The following is a 26,811-nucleotide window of genomic DNA, read 5'->3' on the forward strand; positions in this document are numbered from 1 at the left end:
ATACCCATTACTCACACAAAGTAAAGGAAATAATAGCATGCATGTCGTAGGTATTTAAATGTAGGTACAAACAACAATACAATACTGGTAGGCATTTGTATTTTCTGAGATCACACAAGAGGGAAAATTATTCAGTTTATCATTGTCAATATGAATTTCAAGTAGAATTAGCACAAATACATGAATAAGTAAGGTACCGCTACTTGTATTTTTCAAACAAAGCTGTTTATTTCAGTTTTGTTACAAGTCTTTGTTCATAGATGGCAGGAAAATGAGGATTTCGTTCGAAAACGATTCTCATTTTAGCTGTCCGCTATAGCTTAATACTTATGTAGAAGTAACACGTAATAAAATTAAATGGTTCTTAAAGTAATTTAGAAAGACAATTGACTCAGCATTCTGTATCAAACCGTAACCACTAGCAGCAAAATAAAAATACAATACATTTTTGCGGTCCCAAAATAACAGAACGTTTACTTGTCAAAACGACTTTTGTAGGTTATTCTGGTTATTATTGATTTCGCCAAATCAAAACAAAATCATGACGGTGAGTGGCGATATGTCTATAAAAGAGATTCTTAACGATTTCAACGAAAACTATGCTAAAGTCCGTAAACTTCTGGACGAGGACAGTAAAAATGATCCTGAAAACGAACCGTATTTATCCAAATACAAGGCGAAAATGATACTCTTTCTTTTATACGAAAGTCTCAAGAAATTGCAGGGCAATGACTCAAGTCTTGAGGAAATAAAGCTGCATGCCATGCTTGGTGTCGTTTTACTTAACATTGGCATCATTGAAATGGATACAGAAGAGCTGACATCAAGTGAGAAGACATTGACTGAAGCACTTGAGTTGCTGACCCCAAATGCCTCAAAACCAGAGATAATAATTACTCTTCTAGGAGTTTACAATAATTTGGGTATCCTTTGGTCAAATCGTGATGAGCCTGAGAAGGCTAAAACCTACTTACTGCAAGCTAAAGAGTTGTATGAAACATTTAAATGTACATTGCAAATGCCTTTGCCTATAGAACATATTGTGAGCACTACCGGAGAAAATGTCATGGGTGACATCATGATGTTAGAGAAAGCACATACTTTAACTCTGTACTATTTAGCTCAAGTCTATGGATCATTAAAAGAGAATTTGAAGTCTGCTGTGTACTGTCATGTCACATTGCGTAGACAGTTACAGTATAAGGATTATGAGCCCATTGATTGGGCTTTAAATTCAGCAACCTTATCACAATTTTTTGCTGAACAGAATGGGTTTTTGCAGTCTAGGCACCATTTGGCTGCTGCATCTACCATATTAGAGGAGTATGAAGAGAAGTTGGGTCAAGGTGAAGGCAATAATGATGAGGCGCATCTGGCCAAACTGGAGACTTTCAAGCACCGGTCAGCTGATGTTGCTAGATGTTGGGCTAAATATTGTATTTTACTGATGACAGCATCTAAGGACAGACTTATGAGTGACTCTTCTGATGATGACGCACTTGCGGAGGCAACTACAGGTAAGCAGTTTATTATAAAATATATGAAAAGATTATAATGAAGAGTTTCAAACTATTAATTACTTTATAAATCATATAATTTTTTCAATGTGTTTGATAAATGTTTTTATAAAGTGCTCTTTTTATATCAGTCCTATGCCCAACTAATAAACACTTTTCTCATTACAGACATGTCCGATCTCACATTAGAAGATAATGAAAACATCTGTGGAGGAGATGTAACACAGCTAATTTTCCCTGACGTCAATGTTACCAAGTACGAAAGTATTATTGGCGACAAGTTTCTACTCACTTACCAAGATGCTCGGGAAGTATTCTTGAACTGTCAGATTTGGCTGAACAAAGCCAAGGAGTATTATAAACTTGATACTTTGGCATCAGATTACATAGAACTGATACAAGATAGTTCCCAGTCTTATAGCCTGTTGGCTTTCTTTGAAGACGACGATGAACGGCGTGCGAAGATGCACAAAAGGCGCATTGATATGCTTGAGGATTTACTTAAAGAAATAAACCCAGTATATTACCTACAATATTGCAGGCAACTGTGGTTTGAACTGGGAGAAGTGTACTCCGATATCTTGAATATCAAACTCGAAAAGTTAAACAAAACTAAGGAGAAACCAACTCCTCAGGCATTAAAGAAAATCAACATGCTTTGCGAGAAGAGCATTGAAAACTATGACGCTTTCTTAAATTCTGTCAAAGATAAGGATGGTAAAATGCCAACGAAACTGAAGAATGATTTAATAAGACCAGTAATCAGTGCTTATGCATTCATCGGTAGGAATAGCATGAAAAGAATTGCTGTAGATAAGGCTACGCAGCTGATAAATGTCCAGAAAAGTTATGATTCCTACCAAGCAGTTGTAGATATCTGCACTGGTGATGAAGAAGCAGCATTAAAGATGCAAGAAGAATTCCAGCTGTGCCGAGAAATGGCGAACATCCTGCCCATCAAGATAAAAAGACTTCAGCAAGAGATAGTGGACTAGGAGGTGGACGTACATTACAATGCCATCCGCACTTGTAATGTACGTAAATGTTGCATGGTGTATTCCGAATGCTGGTGAAAATCGCTTATGAGCTTACTGCTAATCTGATGAATTTAAACTCTTGACAAACAGTATAGATTCTATTGGTTGGCTGTTTTGTGGTAGTTCGAGTGTAGTATAACGCCCCTAAGAATACGAATCTGTATCTCGTCTTTTCTGTGATACTAATGTGCGTTATTTAAAATTTTTGATTCATAAATGTGGGCCAAGAAACTCTCATTCTGTTACCTGTCTATTGAAATATACCCCAACTTTAGTAATTGATTAGTTACAACTATTCACCTAGAAGTGTTTTATAGCCTTTTATTTTTTATAAATATGACTTCTTCAAATTCTAGTACTAGATGTCTCTAATTCACTTTTAAGATTCATCAGCCAACCAATCTTTCGCATTTGATGTTAACCGTAGCCTACGAATCACAGTTATTATATATTGTTGGTATGCGTGGAAATAATGTTATAAAATATATTTATTCAAATTATAGACAACACATGTGATTTTTAAATATTGTTTATTATTTGACCATAAATACTTAACACTTTTTCTTACTAGATGGCGCTACTTGTAACGCACATTAACTGTTTTTCATAGTTTGTAACTTGCATATGAATAAGATTCTTATTTAATGAATCAAACAGTTCTTTTGTGTATCATCATACAAGAATAGAGCCGTATTTCACTTTCTTAGGTAAAAAAATCGAGTGCATCTGCAGTACAAGTGGTGCCATCTGCTAACATTCCGTGCTTCGTTCTTTGCATTTGTACAGTATAAAAACTACATCGCTGGTCAGTGCTAATCATTTCGTTCATCAAATTTATACAGAAATATAGTCAAAAGTTCTACTTAGGCACATAGTCAACATACTGATTTATTAGTCTTCAATAGTAATTTGTCTACAATTATATTTTAACATACATTTTCATAATTATCTACTTACTCATACAAACAACTACATCATTATTTTTTATAACTTCCCCTAAAGCTATAGATAAAGGGTCATTTATAATTCTGGTTTTCAATAATTGGCATCAAAGTTTAAAGACATGAAATGATTGGAAGATATTTTCCAAAAATGGAAACAGATTTTACTAATTTTAGTCATCACAGATTTTTAGGCACTTAATAATTTAGCTATGAATTGTAGGTACTATTGGGGTTACCACATGGCCTGGACTTCCTTAAATATTCCGAAAATATATTTTCTGAATCTACTTCTGAGAACTATTATAGTTATAATATTGCTCTGCTGTCGTGTCGTTGTAACACTCCCTCAGGAATACTTTGTTCTCTTTCTTCCGTAAACCATAAGTCAGGATCTGGCAACCCCATAGAACCCTCACCAGATTTAAATTTCTAACAATTACAATGCTTTATAACAAATATCTAATGCAGCTTCTCCTTGCTATGAAAGCTGCCACTAATCAGCTTGAAAATTTGATTTAAAACTATCCTTAAAACTAAAATAAATAAGATAAGAGCTAATATGATCACAGCTAATACATCAAGGAGGTTGTACTCGATGAAGGAGAGGTCTCTGGCCGATGAGTGCAAGGGGTCTAGGTCACCCCATCGAATGACGCGTTCCACCCAGTAAACGGCTGTTTCCATGGGGTCCGCTATTCTATCCTGCCAGATTTTGGAAGCACGGCGCGCGCTCAATCGCATTCTGTAATAAGAAAATTATTGTTTCAATGTAGGTTATAAATGTAAAAATATAGGTCAGGCACGTAGTAACCGGCAGTCCTGTATGACAAGATGTATGGATGCGAATGAGGCAAGGGGAGTTTATAAGGATCGTACCATGTGACGTTCTTTCATCTTTTCCTACCTCTATGGGAAAAGGTCGTGATATTATGTACCTATGTATGTTCGTTAATGAAGTGACCATGAAGGCACTATCCATAGGTAGACCGCTGGGTTGCCATTGAACTAAGTAAGAAGTTACTGTAAATAAAAGCAAAAAAAATAATCCCTAGCCTGTTTGGCTGGCGTTCAAGTAGGTACCTACAGTTACCGCACCAAGTCGCTATTTATTGAACCGTTTTCGAATTCCGTCTCTGAACAAATATTTTAATTCTTTCCAGTTTCTTAGGATACTTTGTAAATTACTAAGTCAAATTCGCTTTAAATGCGAGAGTAAACATGAAAGAAACTCTACTAAGTAAATAAAAGCCCTAGGGGTTTTAAACTCAAGGGAACAGCTAAGTACTTAGGTATTCAGCCTACCTAAACCATTGTCTCTTGCGAAGACAAAACAAGACGGGTCTCGAAGGAATCAATGACCGTATTACGACGAACATCAGTATTCTACGCGCAAAAACAATACATTTTACAGCGTTTCATTTGTCGTGACTTTGTGTATTTTTTTCCTTTCAAATGCCTAATATTATGATGCAAATGTTTTATCTTCCTGATCTTTTAGCCTGTCACTCGTCCCGTTATTTAAAAAGATTTGCGTTTAAAAATTATCTAAGTGGTAACTATTCACAGAGAAGTTTGAAAAGCGTGCAAATTACCAACCTAGTACAATAATGTTTGTAAAAGCATATTTATACGTAGAAGTAAGCTACACTACGTTACCAACTATCTTTTTTTTAAGGACAACTCTCGCTCTAAGAATTGCTCTTGGTGTCGCAGGGACTTTAACAAACATACAAACAACGGACACAAAGTACCACCACACCTGAAATAACTATTTGTGAATGGCACAAATAATTTATTGTTCCGTGTGGGAATTGAACCTACAACCCCCAATGCAATAGTAGCGGCGTGGCGACCTCAACTACTGCGCCACGAAGGCAGTCTACTCCCAACTAGCACACAAGCGCTATAACAAGCTGCACAATGGCCGGTTAAAGGATTTTTATAACGCCTTAGGCTCCTTAGTAAGAAGTATAGTGGTTCTATAAGCGGCTACAGATCTCTTGTAGCGTCAAATAGGCCCATACTGTCCAGCTTATAGCTCGATATTGGATCTACAGTGGTCGTAAATAGTAATTATAATAGTACGTAGTATAGTAGTAATACAGGAGCGCTAAAATAAGATGAAGGTGGTATAATCGCGCTACAAGAGCTTTTTCGCAGCTTCGTGGCGCTTACCAGCTGTTGTACAGAGGTGGTTAGCGCCACGAGCGTTCGAAAATGCTCTTGCAGCGCGATTATACCACCTATACCTTATTTTAGCGCTACTGTGTAACGGTTATAAATGCTAACGCTCTAAATTAGTAATATGGTCGGTTTATTATGGTGTAAACTAAATATATTTTTTTAAAATAAATCATCAGTGACAAATGAGGAGACATTTTATTTTTACGGATTGGATTATTAAAATAACAAGTAGTCTATCGCTTTTATTTCTTTGTGTACGTGATATGAAAGTGCGAGTTCCAGTTTGCTGTCAATATATGTGTATATTATCGTCAATATTTTCATGCGCCCTCAAAATATTCAGTTTTAAATGCAAAAATTATATAGATATGTGGATTTGGAAATTGTATTTTGAACATAAATAAGACTTTGAGGGTTACAGATAATTTAATTAGGGTTATAGGTAATAAAAAATGATTTTAATTATGTTAACGTTACCAGGCTATAGATTTATATGATCTTCAAAAGATCGTAATAACCTCAAAAAATATGTTTACCAAATGCTATAATGGCGTCTCGATCAAGCAGCTCTCAGAGTTGGTTACATCTGCTCTAGCGCCTTAAGCTGTACAAAGGCTCTAGTGTTTGCTGTTGTAGACCTCAAGGTTCTGCAGTTGTGGCATAAGAGTGCTTCAATATAACTGTTTTGGTCGCACACCAGCATTTTACTCGTACTTTTAGGGGTCAGTCGTTGAATATTAAAATAGTATGAAAATCTTTTTTTTTATTTATTTTATTTATTTTATTTTTTTATTTATTTTATTTATTTTATTTATTTTATTTATTTTAGTTATTTTATTTATTTTATTTATTTTATTTATTTTATTTATTTTATTTATTTTATTTATTTTATTTATTTTATTTATTTTATTTATTTTATTTATTTTATTTATTTTATTTATTTTATTTATTTTATTTATTTTATTTATTTTATTTATTTTATTTATTTTATTTATTTTATTTATTTTATTTATTTTATTTATTTTATTTATTTTATTTATTTTATTTATTTTATTTATTTTATTTATTTTATTTATTTTATTTATTTTATTTATTTTATTTATTTTATTTATTTTATTTATTTTATTTATTTTATTTATTTTATTTATTTTATTTATTTTATTTATTTTATTTATTTTATTTATTTTATTTATTTTATTTTACTTATTCTTTAAAAACTTTGACAGACTGAACCACCACTGCACCTATGTAAATATATTATGATAATAATTTTAAGCTTTAGTATAAAGGTATATTACTCCGTTATAGCGCTTTAGGTGCTTAACATAATTCTGTAATCCCCATGGCTGTAAAAATGTTTCGAATGATACCTTATACATCTATTTGCCGTACAGAAGCCATATAAATATCTGATATAACGCTCAAGGCGCTATTAAAGACCTACGCAACTCTTTTATAGATGAGTAATACACTAGCCCTAAAAAAACCTGTTATAGAACCTAAGGCAATACAAAAAGCTTATTTACGCTCTTGAGCGCTATAAGCGCAACGCATAACTCCGTTTAAACTCCTTTATCTCCTAAAGTCCCCTTATACAGTTAACGGTGTTATAGAAGATTCCATTAACTCAGTTATACTTCCCTAGGCTGTCTAGCGATGCAATTACATGCTCATATATCACTATAAGTCATTAGTTTCCTACTAAACGGCTACTGTCCCGCCTAGCTGTTAAAGGGTTTTTTAAATAGCTAGTATAGAACTTATAGAGAATTGTACAGCATTTGAACGACTCTTATGCAACTATCAGGCTGTATAACGACTGTATAAGCAGCTTGTGTGCTAGTTGGGCTTTGCCACCAAATACTGAAAATTTCTGTAAATACGTCAGATATTTGCCAGCTCAATAACCAAATTTGCTTCAAATAATCCGTTCAGAAATCCGATCCTAATACAGAACAAAGTGTGCCATGAATCACGATATTATATTTTACTAGGCGCTTTGCCAAACCGAAATAACATAACGTACCTTTATATCGTGTTAAATGCCATCATAATTTGACAACAAATAATTAACAATGTGTCTAAATAAATACATTTATTTTGGTAGCAATAGTGTTACATCATGTTTTTGGAGAGACGCCAGTTCCGCTATTACTTTTCAGAGTTGTTGGGTAGGTAACATTTGTGTTAGTAAGGGACTATTTAAGATATTTCGTTATATTATTAGAAATGAATCATGTTAAATCACTACATAGTACAAAGTAAAGTTTGTCCCTACGTCTGTATGTATGTATCCTTAGATCTGTAAAACTACGCAACGGATTTTCATGTCAAGTGCCGAGTGCACGTTCGAACCCGAGGTAAAACACCAATGACTTTTCGAAGTTATGTGTGTATTAGAAAAAATAATTATCACTTGTTCCAACGGTGAAGGAAAAAATCGTGATGCAACCTTGACGCTAGAAGCCATTTCGTACGATCTTTAAAATCTTTCCTTGCCTTATTAACATCCATAAATCTTGTTATAAAAGAGCGCCGGTTAGGAGTACTACGAATTTGCCTCATATATTGTCTTTAATAATCAAATTTACATAGATAATATAAGATATGTTATGTTGCGTAGTGCATGTATTATTGCTAGATAATAATGTCGGAAGACAGTTAACTAACACGGTTATTAGGTCTTGATTACGTATGTATACTTTGTTTGTGTACATAATTATACTAAGGCATTAGTTTCAGATACCATCCTTAAGCAAGAATTATGTTATGAGAAAAGTTGTATGAAATACACCCGCGTTTCGCCATTTACAATGCCAGTGATCTATCAATGCAAAGGCCTAACCACTGGACGGATCGGGCTGCATGGCATGCAGATAGATGTTATGACGTAGGCATCCGCTAAGAAAGGATTTTGATAAATTCCACCCATAAGGCGATAAAATTGCTCCGTGTCTCCGTGCTTCGTGATCAGCAGACGTATACACTACCAGAAAGACAAGAATCAAGTTTAAAAGTGGCGTTGTCTGATCTTTGTCTACACCTATGGGAAGGAGGGGTAATTTTAAGTCCATATGTCCTTTCATACAGAAAGACAAGAATTGAATACTTATAAAAGTTAGCAATACTCACTCAGCACTTAGCACGCTCTGCAAGCCTTCCAGCAAGGACTTCTCCGTCATATCGGCATAAGATATCGACTTGCCAAGGCCTATAGCCGCGGCAGCAGCTCCGTTGAGAGGCTGGTCTCCGTAGAACGGCACGATCAACATCGGTTTACCAGCTGAGATGGCCTCTGTCATTCCGAGGAGACCCCCGTGGCCGATGAACGCGATTACTTTCTTGTGCTCTGTGGGTGGAAGAAAAAAGATATAAATTTTCAGCTCCAGATACTGTATTATCTACTTACAACATCCGCGTCCGTTCAAAAGAATAAAGAAGTTCTACGACGTAATAGTGACTTATAGCAACTTTATATTTGTTTGTTTTATCATTTGTCTCAGGACTCAATACCGTCCCCACGAATAGATCCAAGATCCAATACTCACTAGGCAGCACTCAACCGCAATTACAATCTTAGTAAGCTTACTCTAAGTAGGTATACCGCAGCATAGCCGTTTCCTATCTCCCGAAAAATGGCTTTATGCTGTAAAATGTTGCGTTTCACGTGAAAATAATTTTATTACAATTTCCTCACGTTTCCTTGTAACTCAAATACGTAACTATGATTATTATACAGCCTTTATCTAAGAAAAATAATAATATCTGGAATAGCATAATTTAATTATTATTAGATGAAGATTTTGCGGTTTTTCCTGAGCGGAAGGTATTTGCAAACAACGCACGATTTATTTTCATAATAAAAATCGTGCAAGGGTAGCTAGATCGATTAAATATTCGCTGAATCTATGACATAATTATTATTTTTTTATGTATACAATATGCGCAAAAATGCGGAGTCAACGCAAATCACGCAAAAAGATGCAATTGGGTGCAAAAGATGTAATTGGCTACAATTCCTGCATAGTTGTCTAGTTTCAATTAAACTGATCACCGTCATATCGAATATTGGTCAGAACTACACGAAACCTTTTAATTTTAATCTGACTGCCTGTATCTAGGGATTCCCATGCTAAACATCTAAATCGAGGTTTATTACCCATGAACGCTTATCATAGTTGTCTGTCTGCTACCTATAGCTCAGAAACAAACAGACAGAAAGAATTGAAACCGATTTCTGCACTAGCAATATATATTAGGAATGTCTCCGTGGCGCAGTGGTTAAGGTCGCAACGCCGATACCATTGCGTCGAGAGGGTTCGATTCCCGCAGGGAACAATTTATTATTTGTGCGATCGATCTGATTGTACTTTGAGTCCGTTGTTTAAATGTTTGTTAAAATCCACGCTACACAAGAGCAATTCTTAGTGCGGGAGTTTTCTTAAAAAAAGGAAAGCGAAACTTACGAAGTAACTCGTACTGAGGTATCCATTTCACTTTCAAGATGTTTCCACTAAGTGTTCCCTCTTCATCGCTGTCCTCGTACTTCCAGATGACTCTCTGCTTGATCTTGGAGAGAGCGTTAATGATGATATCTTCTTTATACTTAGGGATGGTAGCCGTCTTGATCAAAGAGCCCCAGCTGAAGAGAACGACGCCATGTTCTGATTCGTTCAGGAACCGTTCGATGTACTGAAAAAAAAACGTTATGATGTAGGTATATAGGTACATATAAGTTATTTATTAGGTCAGGGAAAAGGTTTTTCGCATTATAGTATGTATGAACTTGTAATAAAATCTCTTTGGCTTCAAGAATTTCAAATGAGTAGATACACGGTTTGTTAGGTTTCTTTCAGTGAGCTCGTGAGGTACCCAAATATCGAGCTTTTTTGTGTATAATGCGAAAATACTTTTTCCTCGACCTAATATAAATACAGACCGCGGAAAGTATTGATGTCATTGCATGTTTTGATAGATTCAACACTATGAGTAGTGGTAGGAATTCGCTACCCTAATCTGGACCTAATTTCGTGAAAAGGGTAGCTTATAAATAAAACCAGGTAATTTTTGGCCTTGTCAATAGAGCGGAAAAACTGTACTGATTGCTGTTGCAAGTAACTGTTGAAGACTGTTGTAGCAAGAAGAAGGTATTCTTCTGTATTTGATGAACAAACATTAATTTACTGCCTATTGTTAGTTAACTGTCCCTAAAATAATAAATTATTAGTTTCTTAACAACATTGTACCTTCACTATTTCGTAACAATATTGATAACAGTGACTATTGTATTTAAATATTCCTATTGTTTTTAAACGAAATGCTCACGCTCAAATTATTTTCAAAACATTTTCAATAGTTATTTTGTAAACCTACTCTATTCTCTAACCTGGAAAAGCGAATGGTGAACTTATCTTACTTCCGCTCTCCCATGTCGGGAGAAATGACAAACAAGTCAGTGCGACAGTAATTCCATAGAAAGATAATTTTTAGTTTTAATTAGTACGTAAAAGAGGTAAGTGAGAGAAATTTCGGAAAATAACAAGCAAATCAACGGTGTGTTCAGACTTCATTATTTTCCATTAGAGTAGCCTTGAATTTATTAAAATGACATAAATGATTGTTAATTGATATACAGCAGCTCAACAAATTAGAACATCTTTCCGTATTGAATGTGGCAACATTCATTGATTGTAAACGCACGATGTCAAATAATTTAACCCCGACTACTACTGTATTCAATTTAGCTGACAATTTACAAGAACAAAGTCTATTTATTCTTCATTTTTAACAAAAAATACATGAATATCAGGGCTTCTGAATAATCAATTACTTTCGCGATATTAAGTCAGTGGCGGACTAAGATCATCCAAAGCTTGGGGTGTAAAACCTGAGGCCCAGTCAAAAAAACCCAGTTTACCGTATTTTGGGGTCTCCGGGTTCCAAAATACTAAAGCATTTTATAGCATAAGAAACTCTAGACTTTAGACTTCTGGAGCCCCTCCCCAGAGACGGAAGCAAAAGGTCCCTATCGCCCCCGGAATACTACCCCTCTGTACCGTACTACTAGCTTAATCATCAAGTCGTTTTTTACAGAAATACTAAAGTAAAGAAAAAATCCCTTCAATAAATCATAGATTTCAATCCGTGCGCAAAATTAGAAATACCCTTCGTCATAAATAAATAGGGATAATACTGATTGAGAAATAATAAATTATAGTAAACAAACAGATACAGGTTATCAATGATATCGCGATCTACTTCCTATTATAATCCTATAGTAAATATATATATCGTTTTATAATAAGTAAATAGGCATATTGTAATCCTCCCGCGGCTTTATCATGTTAATATCACACCAAGGATTTAAAAGGTGTGTAATTAGTTTAGGTCGGATATAATAAATGTTACAACAATACTTCTAATAATAAAAACAACAGATAAACATTAAACGACCTAACGACTAACCTAATTAAAACTTGAAAAAAGTCTGTTATTCTACGGATAAATACGTGTATTACTTATATTAGGTATTAGGTAGGTATTTAACTATAGATCAACGGGTACCCGGTACATGTCTGTCCTCTAACTATCAATGTGCAATATGTGCATGGCCAATATTAAAACGAATCTAAACGGACACCTACAATTCAGTTCAATGGTACATTTCCTTCTCTACACAAGAGGTGTCAATCACACAATTTATGTAATCATGCACCTATTTTCTATTTTTTTTTCAACGCAGACATCGTAATTGTCGCTCTTAAGAAAACTACCAATGAGAAAAGCGTAATAGATATAGAGAGAAGCGTAATAGAAATTCGTGAAAGAAAACCGCCGGTCCTGAATCATCATATACATAATAATATGTCGATGCGAATGAGGCAAATGGTTTTTTGGCCTTTGTTTATCTTCGTGGATAAGAGGTATAATTTTATGTATGAATGAATGTGTTTAATTGTCTAGACTTCATGCTCCTCTCACATTCTTGTTTAAATTTTCTAAAAGAATTTTACTGCCAATAAAAGTGACACATTTAATAAAATAAGGCGAAAAAATAAGACATCCAGATTTGATTTTCGGGAAGACATTAAAATCGTGCGCATTTTTCGGTCGAGTCGTGTGTAAAGAGGTCGACCTTGACCAAATTAGTAATCTATAAACAGATAGTATCGTAACACTTATCTTTGGCTAGACAATGGATTAATACGGATTTTTCACGTGAAGTGTGAGTGTATTTTGAACCTTTAAATGTATAGAACTATAAAAAGAAGAGCGTACAAGCATAGGCTAATCAAAGAAGAATCTTATTTAATTTTTTGGGTGAAGCCAAAAGCATTCAAAAGTTCGTGATCTTGGATAAAAGAATGAGATAATTTATGCCGCATTTTTATTCGTTGACTACTACACCACTGAATGGATTTATTTGGCTGTAAAATCAACTCATTTAATAATGTTAGTTATTTGGAAGGGTCGACGGGAGATCATTATTCCTTGAAATCTCCAGGCGAAGTCGCGGGCAAAAGCTTAAAATGATACAGAAGTTAACAACTTAGATAGATTAACTTATCTATCTGTGTGTCTGTGAAAGTGAAGTTTTCTGAGGGCATTGACAGTGGTTAATAGAACTAGTTTGACTAGTACCGCAATCTAATTGAACTTGACCATGGTTGCGGTCATAAGCTAGTCATGTGGTTGCCATTGATAATAGAAACTTTTTGCTCGTATAGAATTAACTCCATAGTATTTTCTGAAGTTTTCTGGGTAAAAATCAATCTTGTGTTATAGAAACTGTTACAAACATACAAACAATGGACACAATGTGCTGCACGGTCCCATCATATGTATGTATAAACCAACTGTGATTCAGTAGTGTATCTGACTGCTAATCATCTCGTCTCGGGTTCAATTCCCGGGTCGGGTAACGTACAATAATTGGTCTTTTGTAATTTACATATGAATATATTTCAATAGTTTAGTCCGAAGTTTGGTAACGTCCCTGGTAATTAGCAAAAGGTTCGCCCCCTGTTACATGATATTAACATAGTCACTTGCTAAAATTGGATCTATTTTATATACCTTTAGGTATAACGTGATATTATGTATGTATACATATAAGTATAATGTCATAATATTTTTTATGTGGGAATCGAAAGAGATCACTTTAACCAGTTCATAACGGATGTCTTTACAAATTGTGCGGATATGATAACTAACAATAAGGAAACAATTTAACCTCTGTTATATTTAGTACTTGTCACTGCTATTGTAAACTTGATGCGATAAATTTATGTTTGTGAGTAATTTGATGCCTGAAAACATATGCCTACGGGTAATATTGGTTTTCAGATAAAATGCTTTAAAGACAAAACACATTACCATGGTGTAATTATTCAAACATGTCAGTGATTTATCAGCTAACATTTAAAATTTGTTAATGAAAATAGTTCTTGCGGAATACGCTAGGGGCGCTGATCACTTTATATAGAAAATTTGTTACAATCCTACCAAATAATAATACAGATACTATGCGACTATTCAGATACTATAATTATGATACGGAAATTGTCCCTAAGGTTATATTCTCTAAATTAAAATTGCGAAATATTTTTATTTGCAAAAAAATACGGAATAATAACAGTCACGCGACTGCCACGGGGTTGTCAACTAATAAAGTGATTATTTATAATCAAGGTATAATCATGGTCATAACTCTGTTCCACAGAATGCAAGTCAGTTGCTATGTGCGTTTCCGTTACTACTTGGTCATTACTGCTCGTTTAATATAATGAAATGTAATGGCAGCTGTCCTATGTCATTGTTGTCATTTTATTGTGTTCATCGTTGTCCTGATTTCTAGATACTGTCCTGTCCTTCATGCAATGCATTGTAGTTATTTCGTATCTACTTGCAGTATGTTGTGTTAGAACATTGCAGAGTTGTATCATCCATACTATTATTATAAATGCGAAAGTAACTGTCTGTCTGTCTGCTACTCAATCACGCCTAAACTACTGAACCAATTTGCATGAAATTCGGTATGGAGATATTTTGATACCCGAGAAAGGACATAGGCTATATATATATATCATCACGCTACGACCAAAAGGAGCAGAGTACCAATAATGAATGTTACAAAAACGGGGAAAAATTTCACCCATTCTCTCTTATTGGACGCAAGCGAAGTTGCGCGGGTCAGCTAGTTTAAGTTAAGCATTTTTGTTATACAAATAGATATTAAGTCTGAGTAGAAAAAAATTACGCGGTTATTCAAATAATTCGTATAATATTTTGCATAACTTATTCACTTGTCACTTCAGAACGGTCGCTTTACAATGACAATTGCTTCAGATAGTTAATTGTAGTATAATATAAATATTCAATATATTTTTTATAACCCCTCCCCCTCGTTTGGGAGGAGACCCTTGCCCTGCAGTGGGACAGATATGGGTTATTAAAAAAAAAAAAAAATATATATATTTTTTTATGATAGGGAATCAACTTTCAGAAATGAATAACTGTTTGAAAATGATGAATCTTCGAACTTGTATAACTCGGTTTAAAGCTATCCTACATATTTTGTGCCATAACGATTATTGCTTCAAATGGCTGGTTCTATCGATATATGCCATGTTTTATTTGGCCTATAAAAAAATGGCCCAAAATGAATGATCTCATTTATGAGTCAAAAGTACATTTTGTTTATCGCATAAAGTGTCCTTAGTAAATTCATTTCGAAAAAGTAACCCACGCGAGTGTGTAAAGTAAAAAACATACGATTATGGAAACGAGGTCTTTTATTTGACCCTTGACATGAATATTGATATCAATTCACAATAACGCTATCAATGATAACGACGCATACTTAGGTCACACTCTCGTGATAACAATTCAATATTATATACGTCTAATTTAATAAGGAATTCCAGTTTCTTCAGTATTTCTCATCGTTTGTAGCGGAACTAAGTATCAAATTATCTTGATTTGCTTTGGTTTATGGCGAAAGAAAATGTTTTAAACTATGTCATAATTTTTAAGTATTACTAAAGGAAAACATTGTGAATTTAAATTATGCGTATCATCGACAATTTGTATTTGATTTCAGGCTAAAATTTAACCCATTACTGTCCCACAGTAAGGCAAGGGTCTCCAGGAATTAATGAAGGGTTACATTACACATTAAGTTGGTTTGGTTTCACTTTTCATTTCTTCAAGAACCGTCCTAAATAAGCATGAGGTTTGTCATTTCGAGTGAAAATGTCAATCATCATAAATCCGATCAATAATAAACGCTTCGTCATCACTTTATATTTGTCTTGTAAGTTGCCCTACTTCTCCCTAACAGACACTTATAACGACACTATTGTACAGGCAGTATATTATAGCGACATGATGGACGATGCTCTTGCTCTCTGAAGAATGCAATGCAGACGCTCATCTCGAAGACGAATATGCGGTCAGTCATCTAAATACTGACTCTGCGACCTTTCCTGATCAAACAGTGCCATTGGCTCGCCGCCTGATACTAAGGAAATTGATATATTTTTGGAAATACTTCGACTATTTATAACAAACTTCTGATAGTATACTTAAATAGATCTTTGTTATTCTTTCGCGCAAAACAAACTAACGGGTTTAGATGAAATTCTGCACGCAGATAGTTGGACCTGCGATTACCTAACACAAAAATTGACAAGAGAAATGTTTGTAAGCGGGTGAAGTAGACAAGAAAAGCTGTAATAGGGTGACAGACTAGCGAACCTAGAGATCTTAAATGGATGTACAATATTATGCACAAACCTAGATTTTTTTGCTAATGCTAGGATAGCGAAAATAATCAAAATCTCGCTCGCATCTCGAGTTACCAACTTAAATCGTTAAATGTTATATAGGTTTGTGAAAATACTATTAATGTTCTTGGCCGTCGTTAGATGATGACTGTGATAGAATATAATATGTTTATATATCATCACAGTTTCATCAGCTAAGGTAAGAGGGAGCGTTAATGAATGGATAATATGGATATCCGTCGACAACTCGTGCTAGCTCGACGTATGTACGCAAAACACAACAGACTCTTATGGCTTCTAAGCGGGATTATATGACGTTTTACATTGTACTTGTATAATATAACCAATGAATGTAACCTATATTTTTCTCAAAGACTGAATGATTTGATAGCAATGGCTGACGAAAGCGGTTAAAAAAAGTTACGCTTATTTAAAAAACTTTACGTCAAATTTATGATTGAAGTTTAAATAAAGAACAGTTGTCATTCATTCGGGATATTTTTTTATTGGTTTTTTTTTACATAAACAGTTGAGGATGGTGACAGGTGTTTGTTTTGATGCTCGGAGAAAATGTTAATAAAAAACTCGATTTAGTGAATATTATTATGATTATTAATTATTGCGTAACGTTTACTGGTTTCTAAAATAAACTTTCTATTTATATTTTTAAAACTTGTTCTTAGAAATCTGTAACATTGCTATTAAATAATTTTGTAACATAGGCATTTTAGCTGAAGTCTTTGATCAAATCTAGTTTTAATACTTCGATGAGTTTTTTTTAATGAAAAATACCTGTCTTATTATTATAGTTTCTATACCTATCATTTTGTAATAGTTATATTCTTTCAACATTTAAACTTTAGTTGCCGTTAAGCTATAATAGTCTACGCGACAACGAAAATCATCAACGCAGTCTGCAATTTATTTAGGTAAGTGTATGAAATTAGGTCATTGACCTATTGCACACTGATAACCTACTTAAAATACATGTAAACGAAAAATTGGGTTTTGTTTTGACTGAATCAATTTGTAAATAAACTTCATGAGATTTTTTATGTATTCAGTATACCTACCTAACATGTGGCCATATCTCTATAAAGGGAAACATACAGCATTTTTGAAAATTATTTTCGCTTGAAAATGATATTTTTTATTGTCACCCTCATAAAAATACAATAATGAGTAATAAATTATATTATTTAGACCTAACAATTAATGTCCAAAATGAATTCTTGTGGTTTTTCTGTATTGTGTATTCGGTACGATTTCATAAAATAATTAGTTTATCTATTGTTTTTATGGCCAGTAGTTTCGTTGCAGTTGCATTATCAAACGTTGGTCAATGTTTACGAGATACCCTACTAACAATGATCGTTACTGCGAAATAAGGACAAAATGGACGTCGTAACCAAATTTTAATCGAGCTATACAATAATATTAAATGATAATTTCCATTACTGCACTCATAACCCTAATTAAAATGAACTGATATTTACAAAAAAGTTAAGGTTCCTTTAAGTAAATTGAATTTGCGACATTATATAAAATTTTGTAAATATGGCTATTAAATACATTCAAAGTTAAAGGTTTGTCAAATTTATTAAAATTATTATTGTAAGTAAGTGGGTAAGTAGTCCGACTAAAATAATTATTATTTTGAAACCAAAACTACTCAAGCTTTTCCTACTAATATTACAAATGCCAAAAGAAATGCGTAAATGATAGAACTTTTTCAGCTAAAAACCAAGTATTTAATGGATTTCATGAGATTTGGCACACATAGAATAATATTCAAATCCTGGGAAATCTTTCCTTTAATCGTTACATGAATATCTTAATGCTAAATTAAGTAATTTATTATCCCGTCACAGTGGCGTGGTTCAGATTTACAAATGTTGAAACAAATCGATTCAAACAACACCGCTAAATCGGTTTATTGGCATAAATTAGAACTATTCGTTTCATAACACGATGCCAATTAGCTAACGACCATTAAATTATAAGAGAAATGAAAAGAAAAAAGTTGAAATTATTTATTTGTGTAGTTTTATTTTAGACCCCTTTCTACCCGCGACTGAGTACTATTTCCGGAAAAAAAGTATTCTGATTTAATTCCAGTTATAATCATTATGTGTGCAGATCGAATTTGATTAGAATCCATTGAGTAGTTGTTGCGTGTGAAAAATATTAATTTACCTCCATTTCAATAAGCTAGCAAATATAATTTTACTAGCATCACTCGCCACTTCGACCACGTGAAAAAAGATCCTGTCGTAAAAGTATCTTATGAATTAATCTAGGTAATAAACTATCTGTGTAAATCCGACGTTCAGTAGTTAATTCGTGAAAGACTCACATACATACATACATTTATCCCCACAAACTTCCGCATTTATAATATTAATAGGATAATGGGATTTACGAATCTATTTGAGTTATAGTGGTCACTAATTAATGTCAAGTAATAATTAAAAGTAAATATTGTTATTTTCCTGTAGATGTATGTTTTACAAGTAATCGTATAATTAAATTGGCAAATCAGGTTGCGTAACTTGCTATTTTGTATCGCTTATTATAACGTAAGTAAGTTGAAAAGCAATCTGCAACACTTTGAATAAGTTTCTTTTGCCTACAAATTACGACAAGGTAAGATGGAAACAATGTGTTTTTATTGTAATGGAAATTATGGCCGTTACTTATTATATGTTTTCAATTACCAGTGCGAAATTGGCGTACGTATTTATTCTTTACAAATGTTCACAATAAGCAACGAATGTCCTTATAATTTTCAAGCGTATTTGCGTGTTTCAAAGGCAATATGTGGCATGTTGACGTTTGTGAAGCGAAACGTATTACAAACAAAACCATTCAGGCGAGAATATACTCTACTTACATGCGGTATTGGTTTCCGGCTGTGATCCAAATGCATCCCCCCAACTTCAATAACCCCTGGCAACAAAGGACGGACACCATTCATACTGTGGAAAGTGTTCACCAACATTGCGCTCACATTTTTGGCCAGATCCTGCAAGTCAGGAATCCTCCTGCCAAACCGCTTCTCAATAATCGCTTTCTCCTTCATTTGTATCGCATATCTGTACCACACTTTGTAATACATATTCATGACCGTGTTCTCGAGTCTTTGTACAAACGACATCTTGGAAGTGAACTCTGAACTCACGATAGGGACATAGGACGGGTTATCGGTGACCCCGATGCGGTCTGGACACCACTGCATCAGGGAACTAGATAACAACGATACAAACGGCGCTTTCAACCCATACACATGTGCGAGTCCGAGCATGCAGTCACTGTTGAAATTTTCCACCAAAACGACATCGTAGTTCTTCTTCATTGCATCAGCTAAAGGTGGAAAATCTACTATTTTGGAGCACACGTCTAATGCCAAGTCTGCTAACGGTTGAAACTCCATTATTTGCTTAATGATCTTTTCAACGCCCAAAGAATTTAGGATTTTGCTAACACTGTCAAAGTAGATCAAATCGATGGTTTCTACTCCTTGTGCAGATAATCCTTCTAAGCTGACAGCGGTGTAATTAGCTGGTGGGTCTTTGATGGGGAAGAAGGAGACCACGGTGACATGGTGTCCTCTTTCAGCTAGTGTTTTTAAAAGAGGGTCGAAAACCATTTGGTGGCTTTTGCCGGTGTGTGGGAAGAGGCCGAGGATTCTAGCGGCTTGTACATTTTGTACGGCGAGTATCGCGAGGAGAAATGCGAGCGTCCGCATGGCGAGTGAGCGGCGGCGCGTCGGGCAGGGAACTGTCGAGCACTGTCGACTATCGGTGATACCACAACGCGCTCCCACGAACGGCTATTTTCAGTGGCAGTTACGTGATGTGCTTGTACTGTTAGGGCTGATACCGTTTTAAGTGAATGTTGTTGTTTTTTGCAAGTTGCGAAGGGTTATAAGTTTTATTGCTTATATTGTGAGAATGAACTTACGGACCTTTTTAAAACCTTTTTAATTTTATATCATTTTGACGCAATGCACCAAAAGCTCCAGTCGCTTTGAAGGGGTACTTACTACTTACTACCATTGTCATTATCAAAATCTGGTGTTTTTTTAATGTTCTCCTCAATAAATATTGAGTTTAATGAAGATTGGGGAAAGATATTTTTAATAGTGTATTTTATTGTTCTTTAGTTGCAATTATAAAATAACTTGTTAAAATTACTTATAGGTAATTTAAAATATGCTTTCTATGTATATATAGCCATAATCGTTACTGATTCAGGTCTTACTATGCTATGTGAAGTACAACGGATATTAAAAAAGAATAAGTATAATATTATGGTAACCCTAAACCATGCTATAATAGTGTGATATAAAAAGGCCAAAGTAAAATAATATTTTGGTTTAAAGGGTTATTAATTTCGTCTAACGATAGCAGCAAAAATTGGCACTTCTTATCAGTAAGCGAAAAATATTGAATATAATGATATTATTTTTTAAATCAGACTTTAGAAGATCTATAAATACAATGTTGAATTCATTAGTAATAGAGTTCATATAATTCTAGCTAGGTAGGTAGGTATTAATAATATTACTAAAATAAAATAAATAAAACGGTACTGCTCTAGGATTTTAATAAAAGCATATACCTATCTCCCGTTTATCAGTATCTGTTTACGCTAAATGCTGAATAATTTTCAAAATAAGGTTGGTTTTGTAATTATTAGACACTTAGATATTTTCGATTCCCTTACATATTTATATAAGTAAGATAATAAATTAATATACCTATTGTGTAATAAGTAATTGGTAAGTGTCAGTAGAAATGCATGAAGTGCACGTGTACTGATGAATAGAAAAGTTTATGTTCCTAAGTAAATGAGAATTGATAACATAATATATATAAGATAACTGCGCAAAAGTATGCTCTGCTCTCAAACATCATTAATATCTCGATTCCTAATTTATTTATTTATTTATTTATTTATTTATTTATTTGGCTCACAAAACAAGTTACAGTCGATTACAGTGTTGATCTAAGACTAATGTTTAAGAGCTAGACTGCACCTCTAAATATGTAAGCACAGATACATCCAGATAATAAACTTAATTACTATTACTATTCATCCTAATATAGAACGTTTTATGAAGGTGAATTCATGTGTGTCAAGCCAAAATTACAAAAAAAAAATGAAATTTTGGCACTAAAATTGTTTATAACCTAGATTAGAATCCAACATACTTTTTACCCAGGAATATCTTACTATGCGGATGAAGTCGCGGGTAGAAGTTAGTAAAGATGTGAAAGTGACAAAACCAATATGACTTTTAAAACAGGGTTTTTTGAGTAGGTAGGTAATGTAGTAATGTAGGTTTGTTATTGTGTAACAGTAGGCCAAGGGCTATAACCTGGCCAGTTCTTGCGTCATAAGTAGATTTAAAATTAACACCATTTTATCAGTAAATGGTATTTTGGATTTAAGCTCATAAAAATCATTACCCTCTTTTTGAAATCCGTATCACTAGGCGATAAAGGCCGTAACCCAGAATTAATGGTTTAAATAAAAAAAAAAACAATAAACATAACTATGTTATAATCCAAATTCGAAATTCAAACTGCAAAGGTAGTGCAAAATGGCGCCAAGATGCCGTGATGCCAATGACCGTGCTACATTTTTATAATGGGCACCGAAAAAATTGCCATTTTTTTTCTGAAAGCGAATCTATGTAGTACTTTTACTTTTCCTAAGCGGAATTAAACGACGGTTACATAGTAATTACTGTATCTAGCGTAGCATCGTAGTAGTGAATTCTACACTAGTTCGAAGTCAATGAACTTTGATTTCAATGGCTACGGACGGATCGATTCAAAATTTGGCAAATATACAAACAAATGGCATAAAATACTACTATTACTTAACGATGTTTGATTTTAAGTAGTAAGAACTATAGGTAAGTTAAATCTAACTTTAGAACTTACGAACAAATAGTTGATAATTTCATTTCATAATGTAAAATAGTATATCCTTTTATTTATACAAATGTTCACTGGATATACGCCCTACCAAATTTACCCGCTTGTCCGTGAAAGTGTAAGGTAATGAAAAAAACAGGCAAACAGAGTCACTTTCGCTTTTTTTATATGCTATATTTTGAGGTTTACCTATATTTTAAAGAATAGCCTAGCCTTTCTTCTAACTATGTTGGAGTCGGCTTCCAGTCTCACTAGACGCTGAAGCTGAATATCAGTATTATACATGGAGCGACAGATCTCCACAACCCAGAAAGTTATGTCACGATACCTCTGGATACTATTTATCAGACTTTCAAGCCTTTGATTACTGGAAACGACTTTCAAAGATCTTTGAAATTGACGGTCGGGAGTCCTGGCTGTCAATGTAGGTCCCGACTAGGGACTACCCGCAATATAACGTGCCGTACGAAACTCGGAGGAACTCGGTATGTATAGACAATAGTTACTCATACATTGAACAACCTCTGTAAGCGTAGCTTAGCCTAAGAGATCGTTTCGCGCGTCTATTGTTAATCAGAGCTCCTCAATTGTCGTAATTTATGTTAAGTATAATCATACAACTACAATTACGCGGCAAAAACTATTCTAACTCAGTGAGTGAATACGTATGATATAACAATTAATTGTCTATCATAAAATCTGAATAAATAAATCCCAATAAACTATTACAAGTGACAATTTTATTGCAGAACATATTGAGTTATGATAATTATTTTAACTGATTCTAGTTTAATATGCCTATGTTACACGTGCTGTTATTTATTTAAGGGCCATTGCAGATTGTTTTTAACTAGTCGGCATTTGATATAGCCAGCCCACAAACGTCATAGGGATGCTCTTTGGTCAACAACTGTTGTTATGTCAAATATAATAATTTTCAAAACTTTTATCAGACAGCTATTAAATAATTTTAAATAGATGTCGGTCTAGCTGAGAAGAAACTTCACTTGCGTGCGTAATAAAAAATGTTCATTGGTTTGGAAAATCCATTTTCCATTAGAGCGAAACGCTTATCACGTAAATCTGGTTTCAAGTCAATCTCATAGGTATTTGAGATTTTATTATTTAGTTAAATTACCTACCAAGAAATCAATTGAATCTTTCTCAAGATTTTTTAAAATTACGAAGTTTTATATTATGGGCCAGTTTTACGGCTTAGCGATAAATGCCGGCTAACCTATTTTATAGCTAAAGTAACAGCAAATATATGAAAACAACTGCCAAAATTCTACCTCATAATCTAACTGACACTTATTCAGAAGCAGTAACACCACGGCTTAGTTTAGAAGTGTGTAAATTAACTTAGATGCATTTATCTCGATGTCACTTCCTACATTATTGCATCATTTCATTTACATTGTTCACTCTATTAACACTTTATTACTTGACAAGCGAGTAAAATTAGATTTACAATGTTCTTAACTAATAAAGAAGAAAATGTTTTGTAATAATTCATAAAAAATTTAAAGTATTGAGGTAACGGTGCCTGATACATTTTGGTTGTAGTTTTATTTTGTGAAAGCGTGTTATCGCCAGGCGCTTTACAATAGTGTTCTTTTTTAGACATTTTCAATGTTAAACCATATAGGTTTTTAGAATTAATTCAATAATATGTTCCAGTTATTAAGCACCATGCTATACGATAACCCCTTTATATATTCTTTTGTCAAGGAAAAAAATTACTTACTGTCGATATGTTTTCTCAACATTCTCGAAGGTCTGTAAAATATTACGTAGTTTCGTCTAATATACGTGGAATTTATTACCTATCTATACATACCTTCTATTAAGTCAGCGGGAAAAAATATTAATTGTAAAAAATATATAAAAATTACTCACGTGTGGAATAGGCTTCAATCGATGGTACAGATGCATTCCACCAACTTCAATGATCCCAGGCAACATAGGACGAACTCCATTCAGACTGTGGAACGTATTCACCAAAATCGCACTATTATTCTTAGCTAAATCCTGCAAGTCCGGTATTCTTCTCTTAAAACGTTTCTCGATAATCGCTCTCTCCTTCACTTGGATGTTATATCGGTACCACCATTTAAAATAGACGTTCATTGCTGTATTTTCCATTCTTTCCAGAAATGACATTTTGGAAGTCGACCTAGAGCTTATCACTGGCACATACGATGGGTTGTCAATAGCACCGATTCGGCTTGGAGACCACTGCATCATTGGACATGATAGCATGGAAACAACAGGCGCCTTGATCCCATAAACATGTAAGAGACCAAGCATACAATCACTATTGAAATTCTCTATTAACACAAGATCGTAGTTCTTCTGCAAAGCTTCTGCCAAAGGTCGGAAGTCAACGAGTTTGGAGCATATTCCTAAAGCCATCTTAATAAGAGGTTGGAAAGACGTTACCTGTGCCACAGTATACCTTAGTCCTAGCTTATCAATCAAATTATGCCGCTTCTCAAAGTGAGAAAGATCTATAGCTTCTTTCCGTACCATTGCAAGGCTTTCTAAACTGATGTCTGTGTAGTTTTCCCTTCGTTCCTTGGAAGGAAAGAAAGACACTACGGTAACTTGATGTCCATTTTCTGAGAGCCTTTTGAGCAGCGGTTCAAATGTCAAAAAGTGACTCCTTCCTACGTGAGGGAAAAGACCGAGAATATTCGCGGATTCTGCATTATGAAACACAAACAAAACAAACAAAGTTCTTAGTAATATCATGATTGATTTCACTCAAGCACCGTATTCCACTGAGTTCAATAGGGTACTGGCCACACTTTCGATATGAATCGATATGAACCGGCTTCAAATAAATAATTTGTTTATATAGTGGTCCACTTCTCGCACAGATAATATACGTAAACACAATAATAAACAATGAAAGATAACGAGTTTCTTACTAAAGTCAAAAGGAGTGTGTCACTATTATCTTCCTAATTAGGTATATCTTTTCCGGGTTTTACAGCCAATACAGCTAGTATCTTACGACGAAGCAAGTTAACCATGTAGGTGAGAAAAGAATAATAAGTAAGTAAGGGATATATTCTGTACGTGACTGTACTTACTGCTTACTTGCAATTCCTACGTATTGACTTGCAACTCGAGTAGATATGTACCGTCTAGTAACAGAAAATTTGCATTTAGGTACCACTTATATGTAAATTCTTTCCTAAAATTGCACTAACTAGGTCAAAAACGAAGGTGTTTCTTAATTGTTCGGAACTTGTTTTTTATCATACTTTTTATTGTGCTAATTTGTCGACATAGTAACAAAAGTGGATAAGGTCACGAAATCTTCCACTATTTCTCATTGTTCAACAAACTAATGTATCTTAGGTACTTAACTAATCATATTTAAAGAACATTCTAGAAGAACATGTTTTAAAAAAATGCTTCAAGATAACTAAAGAGAATACCAAAAATCTTATTTTTTTGATAACTTTTACGTGACTCTCAAAGTGTTGCGATAACGCGAATTGAAAAACGTATTTATTATTTTTGTTAAATATTAAGATAATTGACTTATTAAGTACGCTTACTCATCATTCAGACATAAAACGCGTAATTAGGTCATATATTAACATAATAACTATGCATGTTTGTCAAAGCTGGAATTCATATTCTTAATTAAAAAATAGTGTCTTTAAAACAGATAAAGGAAGAACCAGTACTGGAACTGGCAATAGCCTGGAGATACAAAACCCTGGTAATTTATCAGTAGCACATTGATCAATAGATTAAACTAATATTGTCCCAAAAAAACCAATTAACTATTTGGTATCAAAACCTGTATTTAGGCACGAGATGACTGAACTGCCTCTGTGGCGTGGTTGGTAGTGCATCTGACTGCTAAGCATGAGATCTCGGGATCGATCGATCGATCGGGTCGTCGGCCAAAGAAAAACTACTGGTATTTTCTAATTTATGTACCTATATGAAATTGAACTTTGTTTGGTTAAACGCGCTAATCTCAGGAAATACTTGGCTGGATAACCTTTTTATTGAGGAAGGCTATATAACATCACGCTACGATGGCATAGTGCTATAAGCACTAAGCTACTGTATTTCGTACGTTTTTTGGTATTTAGGCCTTATTACCCGACAGGCCTTAATACCCGCAGGTACCTTATATATCATCACGCTACGACCAATACGAGCATAGTACCAGCAAGAAATGTTACAAAAACTGGGAAAATTATGACCCATTCTCTCTTATGTGGCGCAAGTGAAGTTGCGCGGATCAGCTAGAACTATAATATTTAGCAAGTTGCTTTAAGACCATTATGTAGTCAATCTTTACGTATACTAGGTTATCAATCATGATGAGGCGCCCAAAGCCAGTTGCGCTCACCGGTCGGTAA

The 26,811-nt window shown here is 34.1% G+C and overlaps 2 protein-coding genes across 3 annotated transcripts; one reads left to right on the forward strand and one right to left on the reverse strand.

The window, feature by feature from the left end:
- Positions 1-358: 358 nt before the first annotated feature.
- On the forward strand, positions 359-3,078 carry LOC142975323 (KIF-binding protein). Its single transcript, XM_076118101.1, has 2 exons — positions 359-1,517; positions 1,686-3,078. Exons 1-2 carry the CDS (start codon positions 542-544, stop codon positions 2,510-2,512), a joined length of 1,803 nt encoding a protein of 600 aa, XP_075974216.1. The 5' UTR covers positions 359-541; the 3' UTR covers positions 2,513-3,078.
- LOC142975325 (UDP-glucosyltransferase 2-like) lies at positions 3,068-25,245 on the reverse strand. Of its 2 annotated transcripts, none has more exons than XM_076118106.1 (4): positions 24,317-25,245; positions 10,149-10,374; positions 8,815-9,031; positions 3,068-4,240 (listed from the first exon to the last, which is right to left on the reverse strand). In XM_076118106.1, exons 1-4 carry the CDS (start codon positions 25,169-25,171, stop codon positions 3,958-3,960), a joined length of 1,581 nt encoding a protein of 526 aa, XP_075974221.1. In that variant the 5' UTR covers positions 25,172-25,245; the 3' UTR covers positions 3,068-3,957. The 2 variants fall into 2 exon arrangements, with proteins under 2 accessions (XP_075974221.1, XP_075974220.1); XM_076118105.1 differs by lacking the exon at positions 24,317-25,245 and adding an exon at positions 19,363-20,280.
- Between the last annotated feature and the right edge of the window lie 1,566 nt (positions 25,246-26,811).

The sequence above is a fragment of the Anticarsia gemmatalis genome, chromosome 9, assembly GCF_050436995.1.
Source record: "Anticarsia gemmatalis isolate Benzon Research Colony breed Stoneville strain chromosome 9, ilAntGemm2 primary, whole genome shotgun sequence".
In the NCBI taxonomy this organism is placed as follows: Eukaryota; Metazoa; Arthropoda; class Insecta; order Lepidoptera; family Erebidae; genus Anticarsia; species Anticarsia gemmatalis.